This window comes from Sorex fumeus, unplaced genomic scaffold (assembly GCF_029834395.1).
Source record: "Sorex fumeus unplaced genomic scaffold, SorFum_2.1 ptg000006l, whole genome shotgun sequence".
NCBI classification, from domain to species: Eukaryota; Metazoa; Chordata; class Mammalia; order Eulipotyphla; family Soricidae; genus Sorex; species Sorex fumeus.
Window position 1 is genome coordinate 35572865 of NW_026606063.1, and position 24379 is coordinate 35597243.

The window sequence follows — 24379 nt, forward strand, 5'->3', positions numbered from 1 at the left end:
AGATGTGATCGAAAAATAAGGTTTTTATCCATAGAGAGCTTTTTTGGCTTTGAGGAACCTTTATAGGAATCTTTACTTCTAACAAGAGAGTATTTCTATGTAATCATTTAATGTTACCAAGAATCCAACATCTCTGAATCTTTATTCACAGATGTCTGACACCCACTGAAGTGTATAGATGATCATTCCATTTCCATTATTTACAGCATAATGAAAGAACCAGAAAGTCTAACACTTGGTACAAAATAGCTCAGGAAATGGATGACTTTGGGATACTGATCATCTCTATTGACTCAGGGAAATAAAGCTGCAGCATCACTGGACTGGCCCCAAGGAGAGGAAACAGTCTCATGTGTGGGACCAGCAAAATATAGTGACTTACCATCTGCAGATCAGCGTCCAGGTGAGAGCCGCTAGGCTGCAGACCAGCAGGGCACCAAGAACTATGGAGACCAGGGATGCCATTGGGAGCCTCCTGGAGTCTTAAGCAAGAACAAATGAAATGTTTTATAGAGCTACCAGGGCTGGAGTGATAGCACAGCGGGTAGGGCGTTTGCCTTACACGCGGCCGACCTGGGTTGGATTCCTCCGTCCCTTTTGGAGTGCCTGGCAAGCTATCGAGAGTATCCTGCCCGCATGGCAGAGCCTGGCAAACTCCTCGTGGTGTATTCGATATGCCAAAAACAGTAACAACAAGTTTCACATTGGAGACGTTACTAGTGCCCGCTTGAGCAAATTGATAAACAACGGGAAGACAGTGTAGTACTACCAGGCACTGTCAGCAGTAGCTGGAGTTTTCTGTGCACTTTAATTGGACCCAATTTCTACCACTCTTGGGACTTCAGGACATGATACACCTAGGTTATGGATCTGTCCTGTTTGAACAGACAAACTGAGCCCTGAGCAAGGAATGAGAGGAGGGAAAGCCTGCAGAGAACAGATGACAACTTTGAACTTGAGCCACCTTTGCCCTGGCCAGGGAACAAAATCATGTCCTCCTGAAAATATGGAAACCTTCTCTTCCCTCTACATGAGAGAGCAATGTGAGCACTGGGGAGCAATGCAGACTTCCTGGAGCCACAGACAGGACTATGATGGATCCGAGCTGGGTACAAAGTGGCTGTGGTAAAGAAAAGCAGAGAGCCCAGATCCTACACCTCGGCTTGTCTTTCAACAGGAGGCACCTGGGCTGCCTTGGGGAACCTGGAGAACGGGGCACAGCAGGGTTTCCCATCGCAGAGCTAAAAATTCACCTTGGGAAAAAACTGAGCAGGATGGGGGTGTCCCAGAGGGTGTGAGGTAGAAGGCACAGGCTGCCAGGCACCAGGCTGGAAACCTGTGGTTTCTAAGGGTAAGGAAATTCTTATAAAGTGTCTCTCTCAATCCAGACCCTCTCTCTGAGCTTACAATACGAAATGAATAGGCAGTACGTCAAGTTTCCATTGGATATTGAGCCACACAGTGCAGGTGTAGGAGAGAAGATGCCATCTGCAACTGGTGAGCAAGGTCCTTCTGGTCCCCAATGGTCTCTGGCTTCTCTGTGTTGGTACTTGGTGTTGTAAAGGCAATTTGCTTAACCAAGCAAACTGGGATAATCCATGGCAGGAAAACAAGAGGTCTTTATTACACCAGTTGATCAGACCTATGGGTGTAGGTTAGGGAAGCACCTGAAGCCTTAGGCAAAGCTCAGGGGTCCAAGAGCCTGTTTTTATAGGGCATTCCTGCAAATTCATAATTGTTTGACTTTATGCTCAAGCAATAGAGGGGCACATGCACATCATGGCACTTTCTTAGTATTGTTACAGGAAGTTTCCTACATTCAGCACTTTCTTCACTTGAAATAGGGAAGTTCATCCCCAGTGCAGACAGGTGGGCATCTTTCACATTTTCCACCCCAAGTGAAATTATCTCTAAGAGTGCATGCTATATATCAATGATAAAATCTAAGATACATTTCATAAATTTCCATCATAGCATTGGTCCTGGGCTGGAGTGATAGCACAGCGGGTAGGGCTTCTGCCTTGCACGCGGCCAACCCAGGTTCGATTCCTCTGCAACCTGTCAGAGAGCCTGGCAAGCTACCGAGAGTATCTCGCCCGCATGACAAAGCCTGGCAAGCTACCTGTGACGTATTCAATATGCCAAACACAGTAACAACAAGTCTCACAATTTGTTGTGAGATGTTACTGGTGCCCGCTCTAGCAAATCAATGAACAATGAGAGGACAGTGACAGTGACCTAACATTGGTCCATATCAGCTTAACACTAGTGCCCATTTGAGGTTGGCTGGGGTCATTAATGCCAGCCTACATCAAGAGATTATGAGGACACTCTGAGCATGAAGCCTTCTCTGGAATGAGAAGATCATCCAATGAGCCAGGACTCAACACAGGCCAAGAGGCATGAGGTGTATGCCCAGACAGCTCAGTATTTGGTTCTGCTTTAGACTGGGTAAGTCTGAAAATGAGAACTACCACACTTAAGCAAACAGCTTCATTTCGGACTGTAGGCCTCATTCAGCTGCTTCCAACAGAGGGGCCCAGAGCTGGCTGGGGTGGGGGGATGTGCTCACAGAGTCAGCACTGGGTGACTGTGGGTCCCAGAGCTGGGTGGGGGTGGGGGAGGGGCTCACACTGCCCCAGAAACCAGCAGCTGCAGGCATTGCTTCAACTTGGTGTCCACTCCTGCATGGTAGCTGTTCCCTCTCCCTGATGACCTCCAACTCCAAGAGTGCTGCCTGCCAGCTCACCCCCTTTATGACCCCCACTCACTTGTCCACCTGCTGCCTCTATGGTTCCACAAGCTATAGTCTCTGGGACGAACTGCAGAACCTCCCCCCACTGCCCCCAACTGTGGTCTCAGTGGTCCCTGTACTATGGCTGCAATGCCACCTTGGGAGCTCGTGACATCCCGTGTCTGTCTCATTTCATCTCAGATAGACATGAGCATCTCCCCCAACCCCACCCAGTCCATCTCTCCTGTGTGTGTAGCATCTTTGTTCAGGACCCCCAGTTGGCTGGAGTCTCTATGCCCCTCTCGGTCCTGTTGCCCCCTAGACCCACTGCAGGGAGAGTGACTGCAGTTTGTCTCATTTGCACCAAGGTCTGTGCACTGGAGATGGGCAGGGTTGGAGGAGATAGGTGTAGGGTGAGGTCATGATGGCGATCCCATGAGACTAGAGTCTTTCCAGGAAAGGGCAAAAACTAGTGCCCTCTCTGTCCACAAGAGCACCTCTGTCTTTACCAGGAGGAAGGTGAGAAGCTAACCTCATGTGACCAGAAAGAGAACCAGCTAGAAAGCCATTTAGGGCACTCAGTGTGGGACTCCAGCCCCCAGTGTGTGGAGGTCTGTGGCAACCCTGAAGGTTCTGCCCCTTGTAACTGCACTAGATGGTGCTTCCTTGAGAGCTAAGTCCTTGGTGATGGTCAGGACCAGCCCTGTTGCGGGCCCAGCCTGATTCCTGGACACTCTTTTAGTAACTGAAACATAAGAGCACAGAGAAATAAATCGTAGTTCCATGCCCCAAATATTTCTCAAATGTGTATCTATCCTTCTCACCATTGTGCCTTCAAGGGTTTTCTTCCTGTCTGACTCCTGGGGGTCATCAGCCTGAAGTTTCCTTTCTAGCTGCCTGCAGGACCATCAGATAATTCATAGCAGAAACTTCATACATTCCCCACAGGGAAAATGTGGCTCCAGAATTCACAAAGCCTGGCCGCAGTGATATAGACAGTTAGCCAGGGACGGGCCCTATGACAATGGAATTCCTAGGATGTACTAAAACCAATAGGCCCAAAGCTGCAAACACAGGGAACCAAGGCCTGATATGACCCTCACCTGGAGCCAGCAACAGATTCAGAGAAGGCAGGACCCTGCTCCCAGAGAATCTCCAGCATAAACAAAAAGCCAAGAAAGGAATTTCAAAGAAGGTCATTGACCATTCCCAACTCTATGCCCTTTGCAACATCCCTAGCAAAGGAATTTGACCAAGGTAGAAGCCTCAGGAGGGAGTGGGGAAAACCCTATAAAAGCCACCTTGAACAAAGAAAGGGTGTACATATGCTGCCCAAGCCCGTGTGCTGCTTTTGCCCTGGTGGCCAACCACATGTGGCTCCCACATCTCCTCCCTTGAGATGTGTATTTTCATGCTTTCATATTTAATGCTGGAATGTCCTGAAACCTCTCTTGGCCTTTGAAAAAATCTGTGTTCTCTCTTGAGTGTATCGCTCTCTCTCACTTTCTCTCCTACTCTCTCCTTCCTAAAGACCTCCAAATAAAATCTGTGTTTACTCCACTGCTCATCTATTCCTGAAATTCTTTTCTGCAAAGAAAGACAAAGGATCTGTAATTTCTGGGTAAGGCCTAGGACTGACTTTTCAGACTTGATCAGTTCTAACCTTCCCAGCTGGTCCTGGAGTGACAGAGGTGGATTGGGAGGAAGTGACTGTCTTCCTCCTCTCTGCCTCACATAAAGCCACCCATGGGGGCCCTCTTACTTTAGCAGAACTCCCACAGCGACAAGATTTGGAGACAAAAATCTTTGACAACTAAAGAGTGACTAGATACTAAAGAGTGACCCCTCAGGCCATCTACCTGTCATGGAGAGGCTTTAGGGAGATTGTCATCACTGCATCTTAAAACCTCCAGAGCCACAAGGGACTAAATGTCCACCTGGATGCGGAGCTCTGAGCAGACCCAGGGTAGATTTCCTCAACTCCAGACACAAAACAGACCAAGCTGTGTGAATCCACAGAGCTCCTGTGTGTTTCTGGCACTCTTCCCGGGCATGGTCCTGACTGCTCCCCCACTTCTCCTTTCTTGCCATCTGAGTGGATGGTAGTAAAGCTGACTTTTTTGGGTACATGATCTGTAATTAACCGTTGTATGTTCAGACAATCATGCCCAATCTATTGTCTTTCCCAGCAAGAAAAAAATGTACCGGAAAAGAAAGTGTAATTAGTCCCCTAACGACAAAAGGACTCAGCTGTCCCATTATTATCTTCTGTCTCATGAAATGAAGTTCATACATTTATATCCTGGACCACATTATCAAGTCTAGCTTCTACCTGAGATGGGTTGGATGACGCTGAGCCATGGGGAGCTTCCCCAGGAAGAGAACAGGCTGCTTGGGACTCTTGGGATGCCCTGGACTGTCTCTCCAGACCACCCAGGATGGAGGAGCACAGGAAATACTGGGGTGGGAACCGGAATTCTGAGCAAATGCTGAATCTGGAGAGAGGATCTGCTCTCTGGTTGGAATCGAGCTGCAGAAATGTTCCTTTCCCCACTTCTCCCCCCTCCTCACCCTCTATCCCAGCCCCTCACCCTCCAGAGTCTTTGTGAGATGAAAAATGTTATGAGGATTGCTGTTGTGACAACAAATTAGAATGTTGTCCAGCAAGTCCTCCTGGAGTCACCCCAGGGGGTTCTGAATCAGCTTTGGGGAGTTTACAACAGTCAATGCTGAAAACAGTCCTGAAAACAGTTCTGGTACAAGTGCCTGGGGCAACCCTTGGCAGCCAGCCAATTTGCATTTGAATGGTGATTTTAGACATTTTATTTAAAAATGTGAATACAAAAGCAGCTGCTTTCCTTCTTTGTCTACGATCCAAACAAGGTGAAGAAATGTGATAGATTTGCAAAAATGAAAATGGGCAGTGAGCAGGGAATGATGAAGACCAGGGATTTCTACGGGCCAGTGTCTGAGGGTGGTGGAAAGGTGGGGACAGGGAAGACCCTGGAAAATAGAACAGTAACCTGAAAACCTGTCCAGCCTTCCTAAACAAAGGGCATGGAGGAGGACTAGTGGGGATACCAGGGAGCAGAATCCAAACCAAGACTGGGGTTCTGGCTGTGGACGTGGGCAGCTGCTAGCCCAGTAGCCTCAGCTCCAGTGCCCCCGGGATCCCCCGGGGGTCCTGGTTTCTAAGGCAGAGAGGGGACAGCTGAGAATATCCAGCCTGTCTCCCACCCGTTCCTCTGTTGGCCTCTGCCTTTGTGAAGGGCACAGCCTGGGACAGGACTGTGTGATCCACCCAACACAGCTTCAAGGACCAGGCACTGGCCTCCCATCCAGGGGCGACCCCTTCTCCCAGACTGTTTTCTAGCAGTATTCTATCCTCCTCTGCTGAAGACAACTGGTCCTCAACGGATGCACTTTCAATCACTGTTGTTGCCTGACGTTGAAGAGAAAGAAGAAATCCTGGCTGCCTTTGATGAAATGAAGTTAGTCTAGAGCTGTCTTTTATTAGATGTCACTGCTTAAAGTCACAATTTCCCTGAGGACTTAATGAGGACATTCAGCCCCACTCAACTGGCTCTGTTTTTCATGAATTTGGATGGCAGGTCTGAACACACTCACTTACCATGATAACGCACAGACAGATCGTGGTCCTATTCTCAGGCCCACTCAGGCCCTGGGCACCTGCACCCCTTAGTCCCCAAGGTGGGTCTGGGTATTACCCACGCTCAGCCCTTGTGCCCTCATGTCCTGCTGCCACCTAGCCTTCTCTTCCTGAATGTTCACCACTCAGCACCTGTTCCTCTCCTGCTCTCTGCCCTAGACCAGACACCAGTGGTCTCACCTAATGCAACAGCCTCATGCCTGCTGCCAAGTTCCCACATTTTCCTTGAAATACAGAGTTGATTCTGGCCCTTCCCTTCACCTCACAGTTAACCCTAAAAACACTTAGTGGCATTTCACTGCTCTTAGCAGAGTGATTAGAAACCCAACAAAAAATAAAAGTTTCTATATAGCTAAGTGAGGCTCTTTGATTACTGACCCAGATCATCCTGTAACATTTTCTATTTAACCACATGTTTTTTTTTTTTTTATCTTTATCCAGTTCTCTGGGCCCACACAGGCCACAGGGCCTTTGCATCTGTCTTCATAGCATTTTCTTCATTTGCATCTTTGCATCTGCCTTCTTCCTTGTCCACCTTGCAGAGGTCAGCTCAGGTCTCACATCCTAAAAGAAACTTCTCTTACCCTTCCCAGGTAGGTTCAAGCTCCACTAGACATACCTGATGGTGTGGCTTCCTGTGGATGTCAGCCTTATGCTGACTCGATTTGCATGATGCTAGGCATAAGCCTTACTCCTTACTCTGAATCCGTGAGGATGGAACTTGTAAGCTTTGAGTGCACTGTTGCCCTTCCGGCCTGCCTAATGACACATGGGATACTTGGTGCATTTTTATGGAGAAGCTCCATATGGCAGTTTAGAGTGAAGGGTGGAGAGATGGGTTTGTGTGGACCGAGCACTGCTCATGATTCTGGAGACTGTCTCCTCCAGTCTACTTCATCCTGGGACTTCCAAGCCCCGACAGAGCAAGCATCCTACTAAAAATCCAATTACGTGGATTTATCTAGAATCCCCCATCCTTGACATCTGGCCAACTTGATATCTGTGGTGCTTTTTTTCCCACTGACCCTTGGCTCTGCCTGTAGCTATAAATCCTCGGCTATTTTGGCTTAATTTGGAGTTGAGCTCAGTTCAACCCAGAGGTCTTTCTATCGGAGTAGTACACGCAAAATTTGTCTTTGCCATTTTGACCAATCTTGGTGCATTGTTTCTTGTTGAAGGGAACTAGAAACTAAGTAATGAATCCTGGATCTGCTGTGTGACCTTGAGCATGTCACTTAACCTCCCTGTTCTATACATATGAGTGCTTACCTCATAGAGCTAATGATGAAATCAGCTCACATATATTCTTGAGTCATTTGAGACAGTTTGGTATCATTCAGCACAATCTAGACTGAAGTACAAACCAGGTCCTCTGCTCCCCCCCTAGGGCCATTGACCAGCCTCCACACAGCAGAGCAGGCTGTGTCCAGGACATCACCTGTTGCAGCACAGCAGCCCCCCGTCATCCCTGGGTGTGTACCATCAGCTGTACCATCTATTCCCTCCCATCAGGACCCCCAGGAGAATGTCTCACCTACACAGGTCTTCCCATCCTCTCCCAGGATGTAAGGGTCCGTGCACACACACTGGAAGCTGCCCTTGGTGTTCTTGCACCAAGCTGATGAGTGACAAGGGGGGTCTGGCCTGTGGTCACACTCGTTAATGTCTGTAAGACAGTATAGGCAGGGTTGAGGGCTGTGGGGAGCACAGAGAGAAGAGGAAAGGCACCCTCAGTTTGAGGTGGGGCCTCAGAATCCCTGGATCCTGGAAAGAAAGGCACTAGGTTCCCACTGACCCTTCCGTGTCTCCCTCTGACTCCGTGTCCACTGCCTTCATCCACCTCCTGGTGGTCTGTATGATGGGTGTTATTCTCTGCCTGCAGGGCCCAGGCTGCTTAGTCTGTAGTTGCTTCCTAGATCCTGAGAACTCTCTGACCCAAACTGGATTCAGTTGCACAGGATGGATTCACTGTTGAGTCAGTTTAAACCCTTGACTGGCACCTCAGCACAGTCACACCATGGTTGGACGTGGACAGGGAGTTTCCTGCAGGGAACAGATCAGGACTCTCCCCACACATAGGACAGGGGAATGGACTGGGTGTGAGGGTGACCCAGCTGTTCCTAGTGATTAATTTCCAACTAGCAGCCCTGGTCTGGGCCTTGCCTCTACCCAACCCAGCAAACACTAGTCAGGAATGCCCTTGATTCTGATCCCATAGCAGCACTGGGGTATTGTTGAGCCATGGTCAATGATGGAACTTGATGGTCTCCTGCCAAAAATCCATAACCCATTACTGGATTTCTAAGGCTCTTGTCTCTAAATAACTTGCGATGTAACTTTTTCTTCTAATAATGATTCGTTTCTGGTCAGGGCACAAAATAAGCAGTAGAATGTCAAGTGAAAGACAGGATGTGTTCCTAATAACATGCAGGAATGTTACTGTTAAGTGTTGCATATAGGCCTTCCATTAACTGCTCCTCTGTGTCTGGAAATAAGATAACTGTGAGGTCGGCATTCACTGTGATCATGTCAGTCTTTGAACCTGGATCCTGGTCATAGCAAGAAGCTGGACAGGAGTGGAGGGGACTTGTTAGGTGGATGGGCTGGATTCTCATGCACAGGTCAGTGGACACTGCCCAACTCAGATTCTTGGACACTGGGAATGCTGGCACTCACACAGGATTAAGGAGAGCAGGTGGGGCCTGGAGCAATCCTGAATTCAAGGTGCCAGAGGGACTTTTCTCGGGTACAAAATGGGAGCTATTATGTTGATTGGAAGGATGCTCTGAATGGCAGATGATGCACGAAAGAATCTGGGAACTGTCTAGTAGCTTCCAGACAACCCCTCCAGATAGACTGGCTGCTAGTGATGACAGTGATGGCAGCAGCATCTCTGCCAAGTTCCAACAAGGCACCTCAAGGGGTGGGAGTCAACCCCTAGCTTCAAGTAGCACAGTGAATTAGGAATTGGGAATTGTCTTTCTGTTGTAAAGTTATTAGGAAACATTAATTTAAAAAATATTTATTTAATTATTGGGCTTTTTGGGCCATATCCGGGAATGATCAAGGGTTATTCCTATCTCGGTGCTCAGAAATTACTCCTGGCAGTGCTATGGAAACCATATGGGATACCAGGGATTGAACCAGGGGTCAGCTGCATGCAAGGCAAATGCTCTACTCACTGTACTATCACTCCAGTCCCAGTTATTTGGAAACAGTTCCTCCTTATTAATTGTGCCAAGCCCTTTCTCAGGGAGCTCTCTGGGCCTGCAACTGGCCTTGTCTGTGAGCTCAGGGCAGGAAACCTGACTTGAGTATACCTACAGCTTCTTCTAAGAGGGGGCTTGCAAGCCAGAAAACACTGCAGGAGCTGATCCATGGGGTGTGAGGTGGAAGGAAGAGGAAGAAGAGCAGATACAAACTGTGGGGGCTCTACCTTCAGCTCCTACCTACTGGCCAGCTGGACCCTTAGAGGGGTAAGTTCCTGTAGCAGCACCTGCTCTTGTCTGCATTGTCTGTCCCCTGATCTCTGAGCTCAGTGTGCTGGGCAGACCCTGCCGTGGCCCCTGAACAAAGCACTCAGACTGGGTGACTCAAAACAACACAGATGTCTGTTCTGGAGGTGGCTGTGCACGTGACCCCTTGTCTTCTTCAGCTGCTGGGGGCTGCTAATGGTTGGGTGTCCCTGGACTTGGAGCTACTTCTTTGGGCTGCTCCTCTTCGGCCAGAACCCTAGTCACATGGAGCTGGCCCACCTGTGGGCAAATCTTACTGGAGCCTTCTTCCTAATAAGGTCATGGGCTGGCATGGGAGGAGTTCAGACTTCCTGTATTTGGGGGGGCAGACAGTCCTTCCCATTACACTGCACCTGAGGTCTGTCTCTTCTCATCTGAAACCTGGAGCCTCATCCAGTCTGGCTGCCCCACCGAAGAGTGACTCAGGAGCGGGTGACAGCTCGCAGCTGCAGGTGACAATGCTTCTTATAAAGGCAAGACACTGAAGCAGTTTCAGGCCTGCAGGGCCCCTAGATTTCTGATCAATCTGCATAAAAGCCAGGGCCCTGCTTACCTGGCCAGATTGCTGGTTGTTCGGGAAGACTGCAGATTGCATTCCCAGGTCCCCTCCTCCCACTGCTCGCCCCCCAAACATCTGCACAGATGCAGCATGCCCTGAGCACATTTGTGCTGATTGCGAATCTTATTCTTCCTAACAGACACAGAAGCACTCATTTGCATTCATTTATTACATAATCTCTTGACAATAACTGGAGCAAGAAGTAGCAGATACACAGCTTTTTATCCATTTTGAATTCACACTAACTTTGAAGCCCTCAAAAGAGACTCATTACAATTCATTTGCTGTCCCCCCTCCCATCAGATACTTATATGGATGGGTTTTACTGGATAAGTAGGATTTGTGTAAAGAGGAGAGCAGTGAATTTCTCTTGATTTTTGTGTATTAAATATCCAGTTAAGCCTGCAAGCTTTGCTTTTTTGCAGAGGCAGGCTTGTGGATTAGACATTTCTCTGGGAATTGGTGGCGGTGCTTATATTCACAACAACTCACTGGAGAAACCAGAAGTCAAGACTTCCCTCTCTGCTGTATTGAAGAGTCTTCCCCACACCACTCCCCTGTAATTCTTAACTTTGAAAAATTCTAGTATAAGATATAAATGGGGCAGAAATATTTGCTGACAGAAACGAATGCATTAAACAATGGATTTTTTTTCACTGAATTTTTCTGTAATTGATTTTTAAGATAATATTTTTTAGGGTTTAATGAGATAGCTCAGGGATCAGCAGCATACACGTGCTTGGCATGCACTAGAATCAAATTTGAAGCCCAGCATCACCTGGCCCTCCAAGATTTGTTTGTTTCTACAAGCCACTAAGCACCACTGGGGTGTTCCTGGTAGTCCCCAGCTCCACAAGAACTGGCCATCTCTGCATCCTGGGGCTCTAGTATTGATAGTCCTGGTTCAGTTGATTTAGGATTACAGGAAGTATCCCTGAGGACCACTGAGCACTGCTTGGAAGATCCTGCCCTAAAAGATATCCTTCATATTCATATAGTCAGATAAAAAATAATACAGGGTTAACTCTTCAAAGTTTACAGTTTCATGAAGTTATTATTCCTGGTCCCATTACATAATTAGCCAAAGGAATCAGGAGTAATGACCTTGTAATGTCTTTATGAAAATATTTATAAAGGCATTAGAAGTAACTAGGTTCCACTGCTTTTGAAAATAGTCTATTCTGATTTTCACTGTGACACCCACCTCACCTGCATTTTCACTCCGTGGCATGCTTTAATTCAACAGACAGTGTTCTAAGTGAACGGGCATGCTGTGGACTTGATCAAGATAATGAATCCCAGTGTGAGTGTATCAAAATCTAGACCACCTGCTCTTGATTTACTGTGTCAGCCACACTAGGTTTCTACTGCATTCTCTGTGGTGCGCATTTAGCTAATGTAAACTAACAAGCATTGCAGTAGACCTGATTACTATCCCCATTTTACCTTTGATAGCATAAACACACACCGAAGCTCTCAACTGGGGGAGACAGAGGAAGAAACTACTAAACTACTGAAGTGGCCCAGGTAAGGGAAGGCAGGAAGCAGGTCCAGTACAAGAGTTAAAAACAGGTTCGTGGTTGACTGGTTCCCCCAAACTTACAGTCTAATCAGAAACTTGTCAGAAATTCAGAGTCTGACTCAGGAACTCTGGGGAACTTGGGATGCTCATTTCTACAGAGCTTTGGTTCTGTCTTCTGCTGCCTAGGGACCACATGCTGAGTCTGGGAATGAGGCTCAGTGAAGTGATCCTAGCCCAGGAACCCTGGTCAGGTCTAAAAAATGAGCAGTAAGAACAGTAGATGCAAGAGCTAAGAGGATCACTCTGCAGTTTGGAAGTCTGCCTCATGAGCTGGGGGAAAAGTTAGGATGGAAAAGGGACCACTAAATCAATGATGGCTGGAGGGATTGCTCAGGATGGGAGATGTGTGCTGAAAGTAGACTAAAGACCAAACATGATGGCCTCTCAGAATCTGTATTGCAAACCATAATGCATAAAAGGAGAGAGAGAGAGAGACAGAGAGAGACAGAGAGAATAAGAAGGAAGGTGACTGCCACAGAGGCAGGGGGTGGGATAGGGTGGGGTGGCAGTAGGAATACTGGGAACATTGGTGGTAGAAAATGTGCACTGGTAGATTGATTGGTGTTTGATCATTGCATGACAAAAATCCAATCATGAAAGCTTTGTAACTGTATCTTGTCACTGTCACTGTCCTCCCGTTGTTCATGATTTTCTCCAGCGGGCTCAATAACGTCTCCATTGTGACAATTGTTACTGTGTTTGGTATATCGAATACGTCATGGGGAGCTTGCCAGGCTTTGCCGTGCAGGCGAGATACTCTCGAAAGCTTGCTGGGCTCTCCGAGAGGGGCGGAGGAATCAAACTCCAGTCTGCCATGTTGGCCGTTTGCAAGGCAAACACCCTACTGCTGTGCTATTGCTCCAGCCCAACTGTATCTTAAGTTGACTTAATTAAAAAAATTAAATAAAAAATAAAAGTGAGCAAAGACACTGTTAAGTTGTTAGCTGTTATTACTTGTGGGCAGGGATCTGAGATAAATGGTTTTGATGTCCTTCTTACACGTGTCTAGAGGAGGTAGGAAAATATCCTATATGGAAGAGATAATATGAGCTGGAAATCCAAGGGCAGCCACAGAGTGCCATGGGGAGCCCGGAGGTGGTGCATGGGGACATGTGGTAATAGGCAGTGTTCACCATTACTTGCCTATTTTGAACTTGAACTTGCACTTTTGCTTCCCTGTGATTTGAATTTAGTGCAATAAATTCTCAGATCAAGTAGTCAAAATCAACATTATTATTAGGGTAAAAAGGCTGAACAGCATACAAGTGATGAGAGTGTCTTGTAAGACTAGAACCCACATTGTCCAAAAGGGTTATGCATGCCCCCACCTTCCTTGTCTCTCCTGTCAACATCTAGATCAGTGGGTTTGGCACATTTTTATACCTGTGAACTGGCATCCATCCATGGACCAGCAGTTGAAACCCCTGGATCTACATCAAATAGGTAGTTAAGTTTAACCTAGATCCTAAACTGGAAAATTTGGACTTGTTAAAACTTTACTATTGAAGGATTAGGTGCTGCACCTCATTCTCAGGAATAGGTAAAGGTAAAGACCCTCCCGTTGATCGTCGATTTGCTCGAGCGGGCCCAGTAACGTCTCCATTGGAGACTTTGTTGTTACTGTGTCTGGCATATCGAATACTCTCGGTAGCTTGCCGGGCTCTCCGAGAGGGGCGGAGGAATCGAACTCGGGTCGGCCATGTTGGCTGCGTGTAAGGCGAACGCCCTACCCGCTGTGCTATCCTATCATTCTCAGGAATGATAAGGAGAATATTGACAGTAATGCCAGATGCATGAATACATCCTGCCTGCCTCACGGAGCAGGGGCGTTTTTATGAGGTTCTGAGGTGATCTTCCTTCTGCTCTTTCCGCACTATCTAGATCCTCTGAGTTGCTTCTCCTCCGCGGTCCTCAGGACTGAGACTAAAAGGATTGCCTTCCCTGGTCCATGTGCTTCAGATGCAAAATTGAGGGTGTGTGAAGCTGCTTAGAAGTTTAATCAAAGGGTTCTGGTCCAGACAGTGTTTCAGGGGCAAGAAATTCCTCCCCACTTCCCAGATTCTGATCCATTTCCAGTCAGATTCAAGAACCTACAGCTATTCTCAAGGTACTCCCAAGATACGCCTCTCCAACTGGCTTTATGTCCGACTTCCTTTTTTCTTGCTCACCTCACAGACACCAATCAGAATCTATCTGAGACTATGAGCCCTTAATTGGATAGCAGCTGCAGTGCTGAGTCCTAGGAGATCTACGATGCTCACGGTCACTTGGTCTTTCTTTCGTTCCACAGAATCCAGAAAGCGGTCTATCCTGGCAACCCATCCAGGATAAAAATTTTTGGACTTCTAAATCACATACATTGACATCTTTGTTATTGTGGTAGACATAGCATAAAAAAGCATGCATTTCAGTAGCATGAATGACCTTCAAATGGTTGTGCAATTTTCACCACCATCCATCTCTAGAATTTTTTTCATCTTCCCCAACTGAAACAGAAGCAGTGGAAAATATTGGCCACTGCCTTTATTTCTGGTTTGCAAACTAGCCAAGTTCCTGCCTGAGTTAGTTCATCAATGTTCTGATACCTTGCTCACTGCAGCTCATGGCAAGCAGCCCACACACAGTTAATTTCTGATGTTAATCTTTTCTTATAGGAATAAGACCTTGGTGGTGGGCAATAGACCTGCCTTTCGGGTGATTGCTGGGGATGCTGACCCAACCTTTCACCAGCCCATAACAAGTGCACTCACATCTCAGCTCTTGGAATCCCCACACAGACTGCAATTTGGGGTTTTCTATGGAGCATTTCTGACTGAGCCCTCAGACTTCTTACCAACAGACTCATCAACCATAGGGAATCTCAGCATAGCACAGAGGTTCCCTCTGTTTGCCCGGAAGTCCCATTTTTCCTTCTTGCTTCTTTGGCACTCAGACATTGGTTGCCATTACGCACTCTTAAGAGATACAGGAGCATTCACTACTAAAGCTAAAATAGTTAAAGTCACTTGTCCTGTCATATGTCTGGCTACAAATCCAGGAGCATGGGTTTATAAGCTGCAGCAGAAAGAAGATGTAAATGGGGTGCATGGCATGGAGTTGGTTAAAGAAAAGGGCCTTAGAATTGATCTATTGGCAGGGTAGAAACGTCCCTGACCTACTGATGAAACTATTTTTAGTTTGTTCCACTATTTAAATAAGCTATAATCACTTACTTATAATCTCCCTTTTAAGCCACTAAGTTCATTTTTTTCCCTTGTCTATGGTCCCCTGCAGGGCCTGTGGGTCTGCAACTGCCCTGATGCTGCCTGTTCTAAAAACACTTCAACAAGGTGAACCAAGAGAATAAAATTCTGTTTCCACACAGAACTATTCATGGGCTGGTTAGTGGGCTGAGACTCACCGTTCCATGGACGACATTTCCATGTAGATTTAGGGGTCAAGGGTTCCCAAAGGTGTGCCTGTGAAATGACTGACCTTTGCACATGGGGGGCTGAGAGTCCCATCCTCTGAGGGTACATGTGATTTGCTCCTGTCCTTGTAACTCAAATCCATGGCGACAGGAATAGACTGCGACTCGCCTTCCAGATTCCTCACAGAACACGTAGTCCCCATCATCCACATTAGCTGGGAGGCCACATGGGTCATCTGTAGAGTCGAAGGTCAAGTCATACTCCAGTCAACACACTTGCTTCTACTTTCATTGGCCTCTGAGGACTATATCTGCCCTGTGCAGCCTCCCTCTGGACCTCAGCAAAGCTCATTGTCCCTCATTGCAAAATTTCCCCTCAGAATGAAACGTCCTCTCACTTGCTTTCCTGTGTGGAACAGTTCTGTGAAGTCTCTTGAGAACCTAAGTCATTTGCTGCGAATTTTACTTCTATTTCTTCTTAAATCAGCTACAGCCAGTCTCTGGTTCCCCACTCCAGCACGACTATTTGCATTTAGGTCAATAGCTCCAGGTTGCTGACTGTGGAGGAATCCCCACCAGCCTCTTCACATTTCGCCCTCATGGCCTTCCGTGGTCTAAGCGCCTTCCCCCTACCTGAGCCCTTTCTGCACATGGTTTCACTAGACCCTTTACTCTTTCTCAGTGTCCTTTTGAGATAGTTCCATCATGGTCTGTGAACTCCGGCTGGGACATACGCAGAGTAGACTGTTTCCTCAGTCATCTGGCATGAAATACAATTTGCAGATGGTACTTACAGATCATTCAGGTTGGGAGCTCTTCCTTGACTTCCACTTGTCTATACCCACTGCTTTCTGCTCACTTCCTCTCGTACAGCAGGCCTGGCTCACATGGATGAGGCCTCAACAGAGCCATCCCCTGCACAGGTTAACGCAGCCTAGAGCCCCGCAGAGCCCAACTTCTGTGTCTCCAGGGGACTCTGGGGTTTTTCCTGGGATGACCCACCACAAGAAACCATAAGGAAGTCACATCCTGCCTGGACTCTGGCAGCTCATGCTCATGTGTAGACCCAGGATCCTTTCCTCTCTTTCCCGAAGGCAGATTCCCTAAGGCAGGAACTCTGCTCCCCACCCGGCATCCACTCCCCTTGACTGCTAGCAGGATGCCCCCTAAAGTAGAAGTATAACACCTGTCACATTCTTACTCCAATGAGAGTGGAGCCTGGCTGGTATGGCCAGAATGTTGATTTCTTCTCCTCCTTACATCTTTGGGCCTCCTTGTGGGTTCACAAATTCCAGCTGAATAGCCTCCTGAGTTTGCACAGGCACTCACCCATTGCTCTGCAGAATTTTCCTGACCTGTCCCTGAGACAACTCAGCCCCTCCATATGCTCCTCAGTGCTCCCTCACTGGAATGATAAAGCATAGGACTTGCAGGACTTATTCTCCACACTACCATTTGGATTTTGTCTGTCTTTCCATCTCAGAGCAAGTGTGAAGAGGGGCGCGTGCGCGCACGCACGTGTGTGCGTGTGTGTGTGTGTGTGTGTGTGTTTGTGTGTATAATTCTTCCTGCCTCTGTCTCCCAAGCACCTTGCCTTGGTGGCACAGAAGGGATCAGTGACTGAGCCCAGAGTTCTTGCTAGGACCTGGGGATGTACATCACTGAGTTGGCATCAAATTGTCACCAGAATAAGGCTGAGCAGTTGTACTGTGTGTAGGTAAGATTTGAAAGAAATGGTGGGACCACTGGCCGTCATGCCTAGAACCAACACCAAAGCTCAAAGATCAAGTCAGAGTCTTTCCCTGTCATTCATTAGGAGAGCAACTGAGGTGGATACTATAGGAAATCTGATGTCTCTGATGAAACGAAGTCCTAAGCAAGCTTCAGGTATTTGCCAGTTTCTGCATCTCTCAGAGGACAGGATACCTATAGCCTCTGGATGGTTCTAGTATCTGTTAACAATATATATCTTTCTTATCTACCTCTTGTCAGACTCCCACTAAGGAGTGTGTATATTTGTGGTTGTCATGACTTCTTGGGTGCTACCTAGTCTGGTGATAAAGCACAGTGCTGCAATGCAACCCCTCAAGAGAGGGGCTCTGATGTGCCCTGATGTGAAGAGAGAATCATGGGATCCTTACTCATGGGAACAGTTTATTTGTTAGGAGAGCCCTGCATGGGCGGCTGAGTCCCCAGGGGAGGAAGGACCCTGGGCAGGGTCTTTATGGAAAATCCCAGCAGAGTGACTTCCTTTGGACTTCCATCCTCACCTGAAGAGGTCATGCCCTCAGCCATCAGGTGCCATCTGCCATCTGGATGCTATTTTCTTCATCCCTAATTAGTGAGAGTCAGCTTCTTTGCAAGGCTGTGCTTTCTGGAATGAGCCCCAGTCCAGAGATAAATTAAATCCAGGTACCTTGTGGAATGACCTCCCTCCATAGCTCCAGGTCCAGGCTGGGGATGTTTTCACACGACTCAAAGTCCTGGGGGAATTTTCCAATTAGAAAGGTATCCCTGGGCACGTGGCTGAGGCCTGTGTTGTCACAGATGACTCGAGAGAGGGAATGTTGCTCCAGCTGCTGTCTCTGAGCTGCGGTAAACACGCCCTCATTTTCCCACCAAAACCTGCAAAACGAAGTGGGGAGAGTTGGGGCAGAGCCCTGCGTGGTGACTTTTGCTGGCAAGCACTGAGCACCGTGCTTCCTGCACCCTTGAGTCCATGCTTGTGGCTTGAGGATGAGGCAGGGGACAGAAGGGTCCCTGCACACTGTGCTTTTCACCCGCAGTGCTGTGCTGCTTCCCTGACCTAGGTCTGCAGACCTGCAGAGCTGTGCTGAACACAAGATTGGTGGGGCCTAGGGTGAGCTCTGCAGTGGTCAACAGTTCAACCCAGGCTCCACCTACGAGCCCCAGGGTGATCCCAGTATCTCCACTGTTGGGGATTCCCTTCCTCACTTCTCCCCCCTCCCGCAATTGTGTCATTTCTGGTGTACTGTAATCCAGTGTGTAAAAGTACCACAATCAAGTGGTGTAAACTCACAACCAGCATGTGTAAGCACCACCATCAAGAGTTTGAGAGTCCTAGTGTTTAAAATCCTGTAACCAAGTATGTGAGACTCTACAACCATGTGAGTGCCAAAACCAAGTGTGTGAGAGCCCCACAACCAAGTGTGTGAGATCCCATAAGCAAGTGTGTGAAATCCTCCTACCAAGTCTGTGAGAGCTCACAAGCAAGTGTGTGAGCTCACCACAACAGAGTGTGTGAGAGCCCAGGACCAGTGTGCGATGGCCTTAACTAAGTGTATCAGACAGCACGGCCAAGGGATTTGTGACACCTGATGGTAGAAACAAAGCAAAAAGAAAAGGGGGGGGGGAGGGGAAGTAAACACAAGAATCCCACAGGAGTGAAGAGAACCTTTCCCCACCTTGAGGAAAGTTTGACTGAGTGACCCAAATGACAGTGGGATGTCCCCTTCTGCATGAGACTCCCCAGAGCCACAGGAAGGAGTTGCACTTTCAGAACATGAAGATCCTTGGAGCCAGAGTGATAGTGCAGCGGGTGAAGCACTTAGCTTGCACATGTCCAACCCAGGTTCAATCCCCGGCATCCCATATGGTCTCTCAAGCCCATCAGTAGTGATTCCTGAGTGCGGAACCAGGAGAAACTCTTGAGTACTGCTGAGTGTGACCCTCAAACAAAACAAAACAAAACAAAACAAAACAAACCAACAACCCCCCCCCCCCCCAAGAATAACGTTAAGATCCCTGACTAGTCCCACAGCTCTTGTCTTGAATGTCAGAAAAGTATTTTCTGTTTCTCATGAAAAACTTTTTGTGTGACATGATGGTAACTCTGTGGGATTTGTGATTCTGCTGCATGATGGGATCCAGGTTTATTATGGCTAAGCTGGGAACTAACAGAAACTTGAAAGAACCCAAGTGCTCTTGGAAAACACCTGAGTTGGGGTACAGTGACTTAAGAAAAGAAAAAAAACAAAAAGAAAAGGAAAGAAAAGAAAAAAGAAAAGAAAAGAAAAGAAAAGAAATAAAAGGACACTTATGTGGAGGGACTAAAAAGGGAAAAGAAAATATTTCTGCATTTCTCCCACAAGTCCGTTTCTATGTGTGTGGTGGGTGGCATTTCTGGTTCCCTGGAGTTCCTTGTCAGGGCAGGGGAAAGGCAGTGTGCATCTGGGTCAGACCCTGGAAGAAGCTACCCTGGTTCCCTGGCACAGTCCTGGTCTTAGCCTGAGTGTCCTGGGTAGACAGTCCCCCCACCCCCTCAGTTCCATAGACACTATCAAAGGCACAAGATGGAGTGAGTTTCAGGACTACCAGGACACACTATTTGTTCATCACAGGCTGCCTGATTATTCTTGTGAAGGAATGATAGGGAAGAATCAATAACACCTCACATTTCTGAGAACTCCCATTGTGCTATACGTGGTCTGTATTTATTTCTTATCACAACCCACCACAAACCAGCATTCCAGAGGAGGAAACTATGGCTCAGGGAAATACCTGGCCTGGAACCACAGACTACTGAGTGATGGAATCAGGATGTGACTGAGTTTAGGTGAGCCAGAGCAGGACTGTCACTTTCTATGTAGACCACAGAAGTAGCTTGTTAAAGATACCTACCGGTCACCATCCCTTAAGGCCTTCATTTGCCTCCCAATGATGCAAGCAAACAGGGGTCCTGTCCGAGCTCCAGGGAGGAAGTTCTCCATCAAGCCACCCAGCCAGACATCGATGTTGTCAGGGTGGCCGTACAAGTCTATTATCTTATCAGCAATGCTCTCGTTGCCAATGGTGATGTTCAACTCAGTTCGGGTCTCCAGTCTGCGCAGGCCACAAAAATCTCTCCACTCATTATAACCTGCATAGAACATGGGGCTTAGGCTTTCTCTCTCAGGGATTCTAATATTCATCCTTTTGACTATGTGAATACTATAGTCCAGGAAAGAATGGTGTAGCATTAGGGACCTGACCACAGCTTCTAGCCACAGAGAAATTACTTCATTACCTGCTGTGCCCTGGAGAATTTCACTTCCTGGAATGGTCTGCACAGACTTTTACAGTCTTATTGAAGAGTTTGCTCATAAATTAGCTGAGAGAGGTAAATGATGCTGGATCTAAGGGGAGAGTGGGTTCATTTTGCCCAGCTTGTACTCAATTCCTGTCTCTGCATCTCTGCAGGGCACTTAAGACAGTTCTCCTTACCTGTGGAGTTCATATACTATACCATGTAGAAAGCACTGCCTGAGCCAAGTATAAATCCTGACCTACCAAGGAAGAAAAAGAGAAAAAAAGAAGGAAGAAAGAAAGAAAGAAAGAAAGAAAGAAAGAAAGAAAGAAAGAAAGAAAGGGAGCGAGGGAGGGAGGGAGGGAGGGAGGCTATAGGAGCACACCCATGCCACACACACACATATACACACACACTCAGAGGAAGGAATATGAAAGACTGTCTTTGGCCAATTCTCTTTTGCACTGAAAATATCTCACTGCCACTTCATTGCTGAGCATCATTTCTCAACCCCTGGTCAGAAGGACCAGGAGCTTCTCCTCCCTCTCTGAGCAGCACCTTACACTTCTAGGTCTCACTCATGCATTCCTCTCCCCTCTCTCAGTCAGGTGTATCCTCCTCCAGACCTCAAAGATGTGACCTTTAAATAAAATATACAGAAAAATGCATCTGTGACATATACTTCAGATGCTAAAGCACTTATAAGAAAAAACAAACTAAAAAACAAAAACAACAGCAAGAAAACAAAGTCTCAAGGAAAGTCTTATTTTCAGACAAAATAGAACCACAGGAAATGATCAAATATTTTCCAGCTAGATGGATAAAGGGATAATGAATAATCAAGAGACTTGCTGAGCCCAGAAAGGGAAAATGGGAAGGAAAGAGGAAAGGGGAAAGAAAAGATAAATTAAGGACAGGAAACATTAATGGGAATTAAAATCTGAGCTTTAAAAAAAATCTGCTATCAAATGCACTAGGATCCACTTTTAGCCAACAGGTTTCATGATTAAAATTCACACAATGCTACATGTGCAAACCTTTTGCTCATGAGTTCAAACAGCCTAGGTTGAGCCTCTCAGCTCAGGACAACATTGTATAGTTACCCAACTCCTCGAGAAGCTGAGCTGCTACAAATCAGCACCTGCCATTTGTAGATGCCACTTAGAACCTGTGATTCTCTTCACAGAAAGACATTCCCTTGTTCTCCTATCAAAGATGCCTGTTAAAGAGGCATCTCTCTTAGAGATTCTCCTGTATAACCCACCTTAGTGCTGCCAGTGGTATTTCATCTTTTTCACACAATCTGTGACACTGTCTTTTGTACGCTTAACCATTGCAAACCTACCCTTCAAATTTCCCACGATCAGTATCAGAAAGCACAGCAACACTAAATTTGATTTATATAGAATATACATATATATATATGTATATATATATAAAATTCCCAGTGCCTGCAATAGAACTTAGGGAACACAACAGTTATTTCATTGAATATTTGCTGAAGGAATGTGCTTATTTCAAGAGAATCAAAACCCCAAATATGAAGTGAATCAAGACCAAAATTAGCTATAGTGGTATAGACCCTCTGTAAACTATTTTAAGTAATAAAATGTATAAAATATTTCAATACCTGAGACAGGCATTTAAGCTTTGCATGGAAGAAGAAAGAAACCAGGAATATATTTCCTTTTTTATTGCAGTAAGAGGGACCATATTTATATCTATTTCCAGCTCCAGAGAGAAAGGATACAATGTCTAGAACATGGCAAGGAGATATAGAGTATAAAAGGGCTCTCACAGGACTTCAGAGCCAGAAGCAAGAATATAAATTTTGGATATCTCTATCTGTGCCAGACAGAGGAGGGAAAGTAATAGAGGAAAAAAGCACTTTTTTTTTTGAGGAATGTTCATTGAGTATTTTATGATCTCTGCAGAGTAGAGCAAAATACCTCATTGTATAGGGGTGGTCTCTGTAACATGCTTATAACGAGCATTTATAAACAAATTAATGATCCAAAATAATCTTAGATCTAACCTGTCGAATATGATTAGATGTCTGTTCTGTACCGTTCAGTTGCATCCATTTGCCAAAATTGGGGTGTTGTTTATACTCTTTATGCTCAGTCTCCTTATCAAATTTTTTAAAAAAGATTTTATTGAGGGGCTGGACAGATGGTTCAAATGTTAAGTTGCTTCAGGGCTAGAGTGATAGCACAGAGGGTAGGGCATTTCCCTTGTATGCATCCAACCAGGTTCGATTCCCAGCATCCCATATGGTCCCCTGAGTACCGCCAGGAGTGATTCCTGAGTGCATGAGCCAGGAGTAATCCCTGTGCATCTCTGGGTGTGACCCAAAAAGAAAAAATAATTAAGCTGCTTGTCTTGAAAGTGACTGGCTCTGGTTTGATCCGTGGCTCATACGATCCCCAGAGGACTGCCAAGAGTGAACCCTGAGCACAGAACCAGGAGTGAGTTCTGAACACAACCAACTGTAGCTTCAAAAACCAAAGACATAACCAAAAAAAGATAACTGTCTCCTCATAAAATTTCCCTCTCCCCTTCTTTCCTTTTGCCAATGTTGCAATGACTGGGATTTGTGTTGGGTGGGTGACAATGGATGTATGTTGGGGGGCGGAGTATAACACATCTGGTTGCACTGTGCCACATATCTGGATCCAGTATGGCTTATGGGGACTGGGAACACACACAACGGATCTTCCAGAAGGCAAGTGGTAGCGCAGGGAATGGAACTCATGGCCTTATGAACACTTGCCAGTTAGGCACTTTGGCCACTGAGCCCTCTCTTAGCCTCTCCTCATTCATTAAACTGATCCTAATGCAGTCTCATAGGGCTTGTAAAGACATAAAAGCTAATAATTGGAAAAGGTCTGAACTATATTCGGCATAGAGCAAGTAGCCAGCAAAGGTGGGCTCATTGCTTTTTATAACCGTTGGTCCAAATTACTGCTTATGCCCATGTGTTGTCTCTAATGTTCAGATATATGCTATACTCTCTGAATTTCAGATGAGAAGCTGTATGTTCCACTGTTAACTCATCATTGGGTTTCTCAGTTCTGAGTCCCTGACTTCAGAACACATGCCCAGTCCAGAAATTATGATTTCTGCAGGTCCCCTTCTTCCTTTATTCTATTCTTCTTATTAGGAAGTTTATTCACAAAAAACTATCATCTCATATATTCTTTTCAAAGAATATATATTCTTTGTAGGGGAGACAAGTCAGTGAAAAACATGGGTTTCTGAGTATATCTTTTCAGTTGAAGATAAGGATGAAGGTTACAACCCAAAAGCAAGGGAGAGGTGGAGACCAGAGATGTGGAGCTCAGTAGGGAGGACATGTCTTGCTATTCAGAGCTGTCAGTCATTACAATTACATTTCAGTCAGAACTTGAAGAATGTGGAGTGGGTAAGCCAGACCAGTTTAGCAAGGTGAATATTAAATCCGAGGTAGAATCACACAAGACCCCTGAGTCCGGCAGGCATGTGCATCCTCTGTTTCAGGAGCAGCTGTGATTGAGTGCAGACACAAGCAGAAGAGGAGAGAGTTTTTGAAGTTGGAGCAGAGCAGACCTATTCTTTGCAACCTCCCTGCGCTCATTCATATTTATCCATCAGATACCAGTATCTGGGGAAGTGGCTGTCTCTAGTCCGTCCTGATGCAATGGTCTTGTAGGAAAGGGAGGGAGATGTGGCAGAGCTACCATCACTAAAGACTGCTTGGTTCAGAGTCAGAAGTTGATAAAGTTGACTGGACAGACATTTCCCTGTCAGCCTTCCTTGATATCAGACACAACAGAACATATTTGATGGTTAAAGATATGTGTAGATAGTTGGATCAGTAGCTAATAAATATTAGGGTGAAAGTT

At 46.5% G+C, this 24379-nt stretch overlaps 1 protein-coding gene across 1 annotated transcript in view; it reads right to left on the reverse strand.

Moving 5' to 3' along the window:
* The window catches only part of TPO (thyroid peroxidase), a 102002-nt gene that overhangs the window by 29168 nt on the left and 48455 nt on the right, over nt 1–24379 (reverse strand). The window contains exons 10-14 of the mRNA XM_056126439.1: nt 20111–20348; nt 17886–18094; nt 15535–15705; nt 7939–8070; nt 383–482 (exon numbers count right to left, since the gene is read on the reverse strand). Coding sequence (XP_055982414.1) covers nt 383–482; nt 7939–8070; nt 15535–15705; nt 17886–18094; nt 20111–20348 — 850 coding nt within the window. The remainder of the gene's footprint in view (nt 1–382; nt 483–7938; nt 8071–15534; nt 15706–17885; nt 18095–20110; nt 20349–24379) is intronic.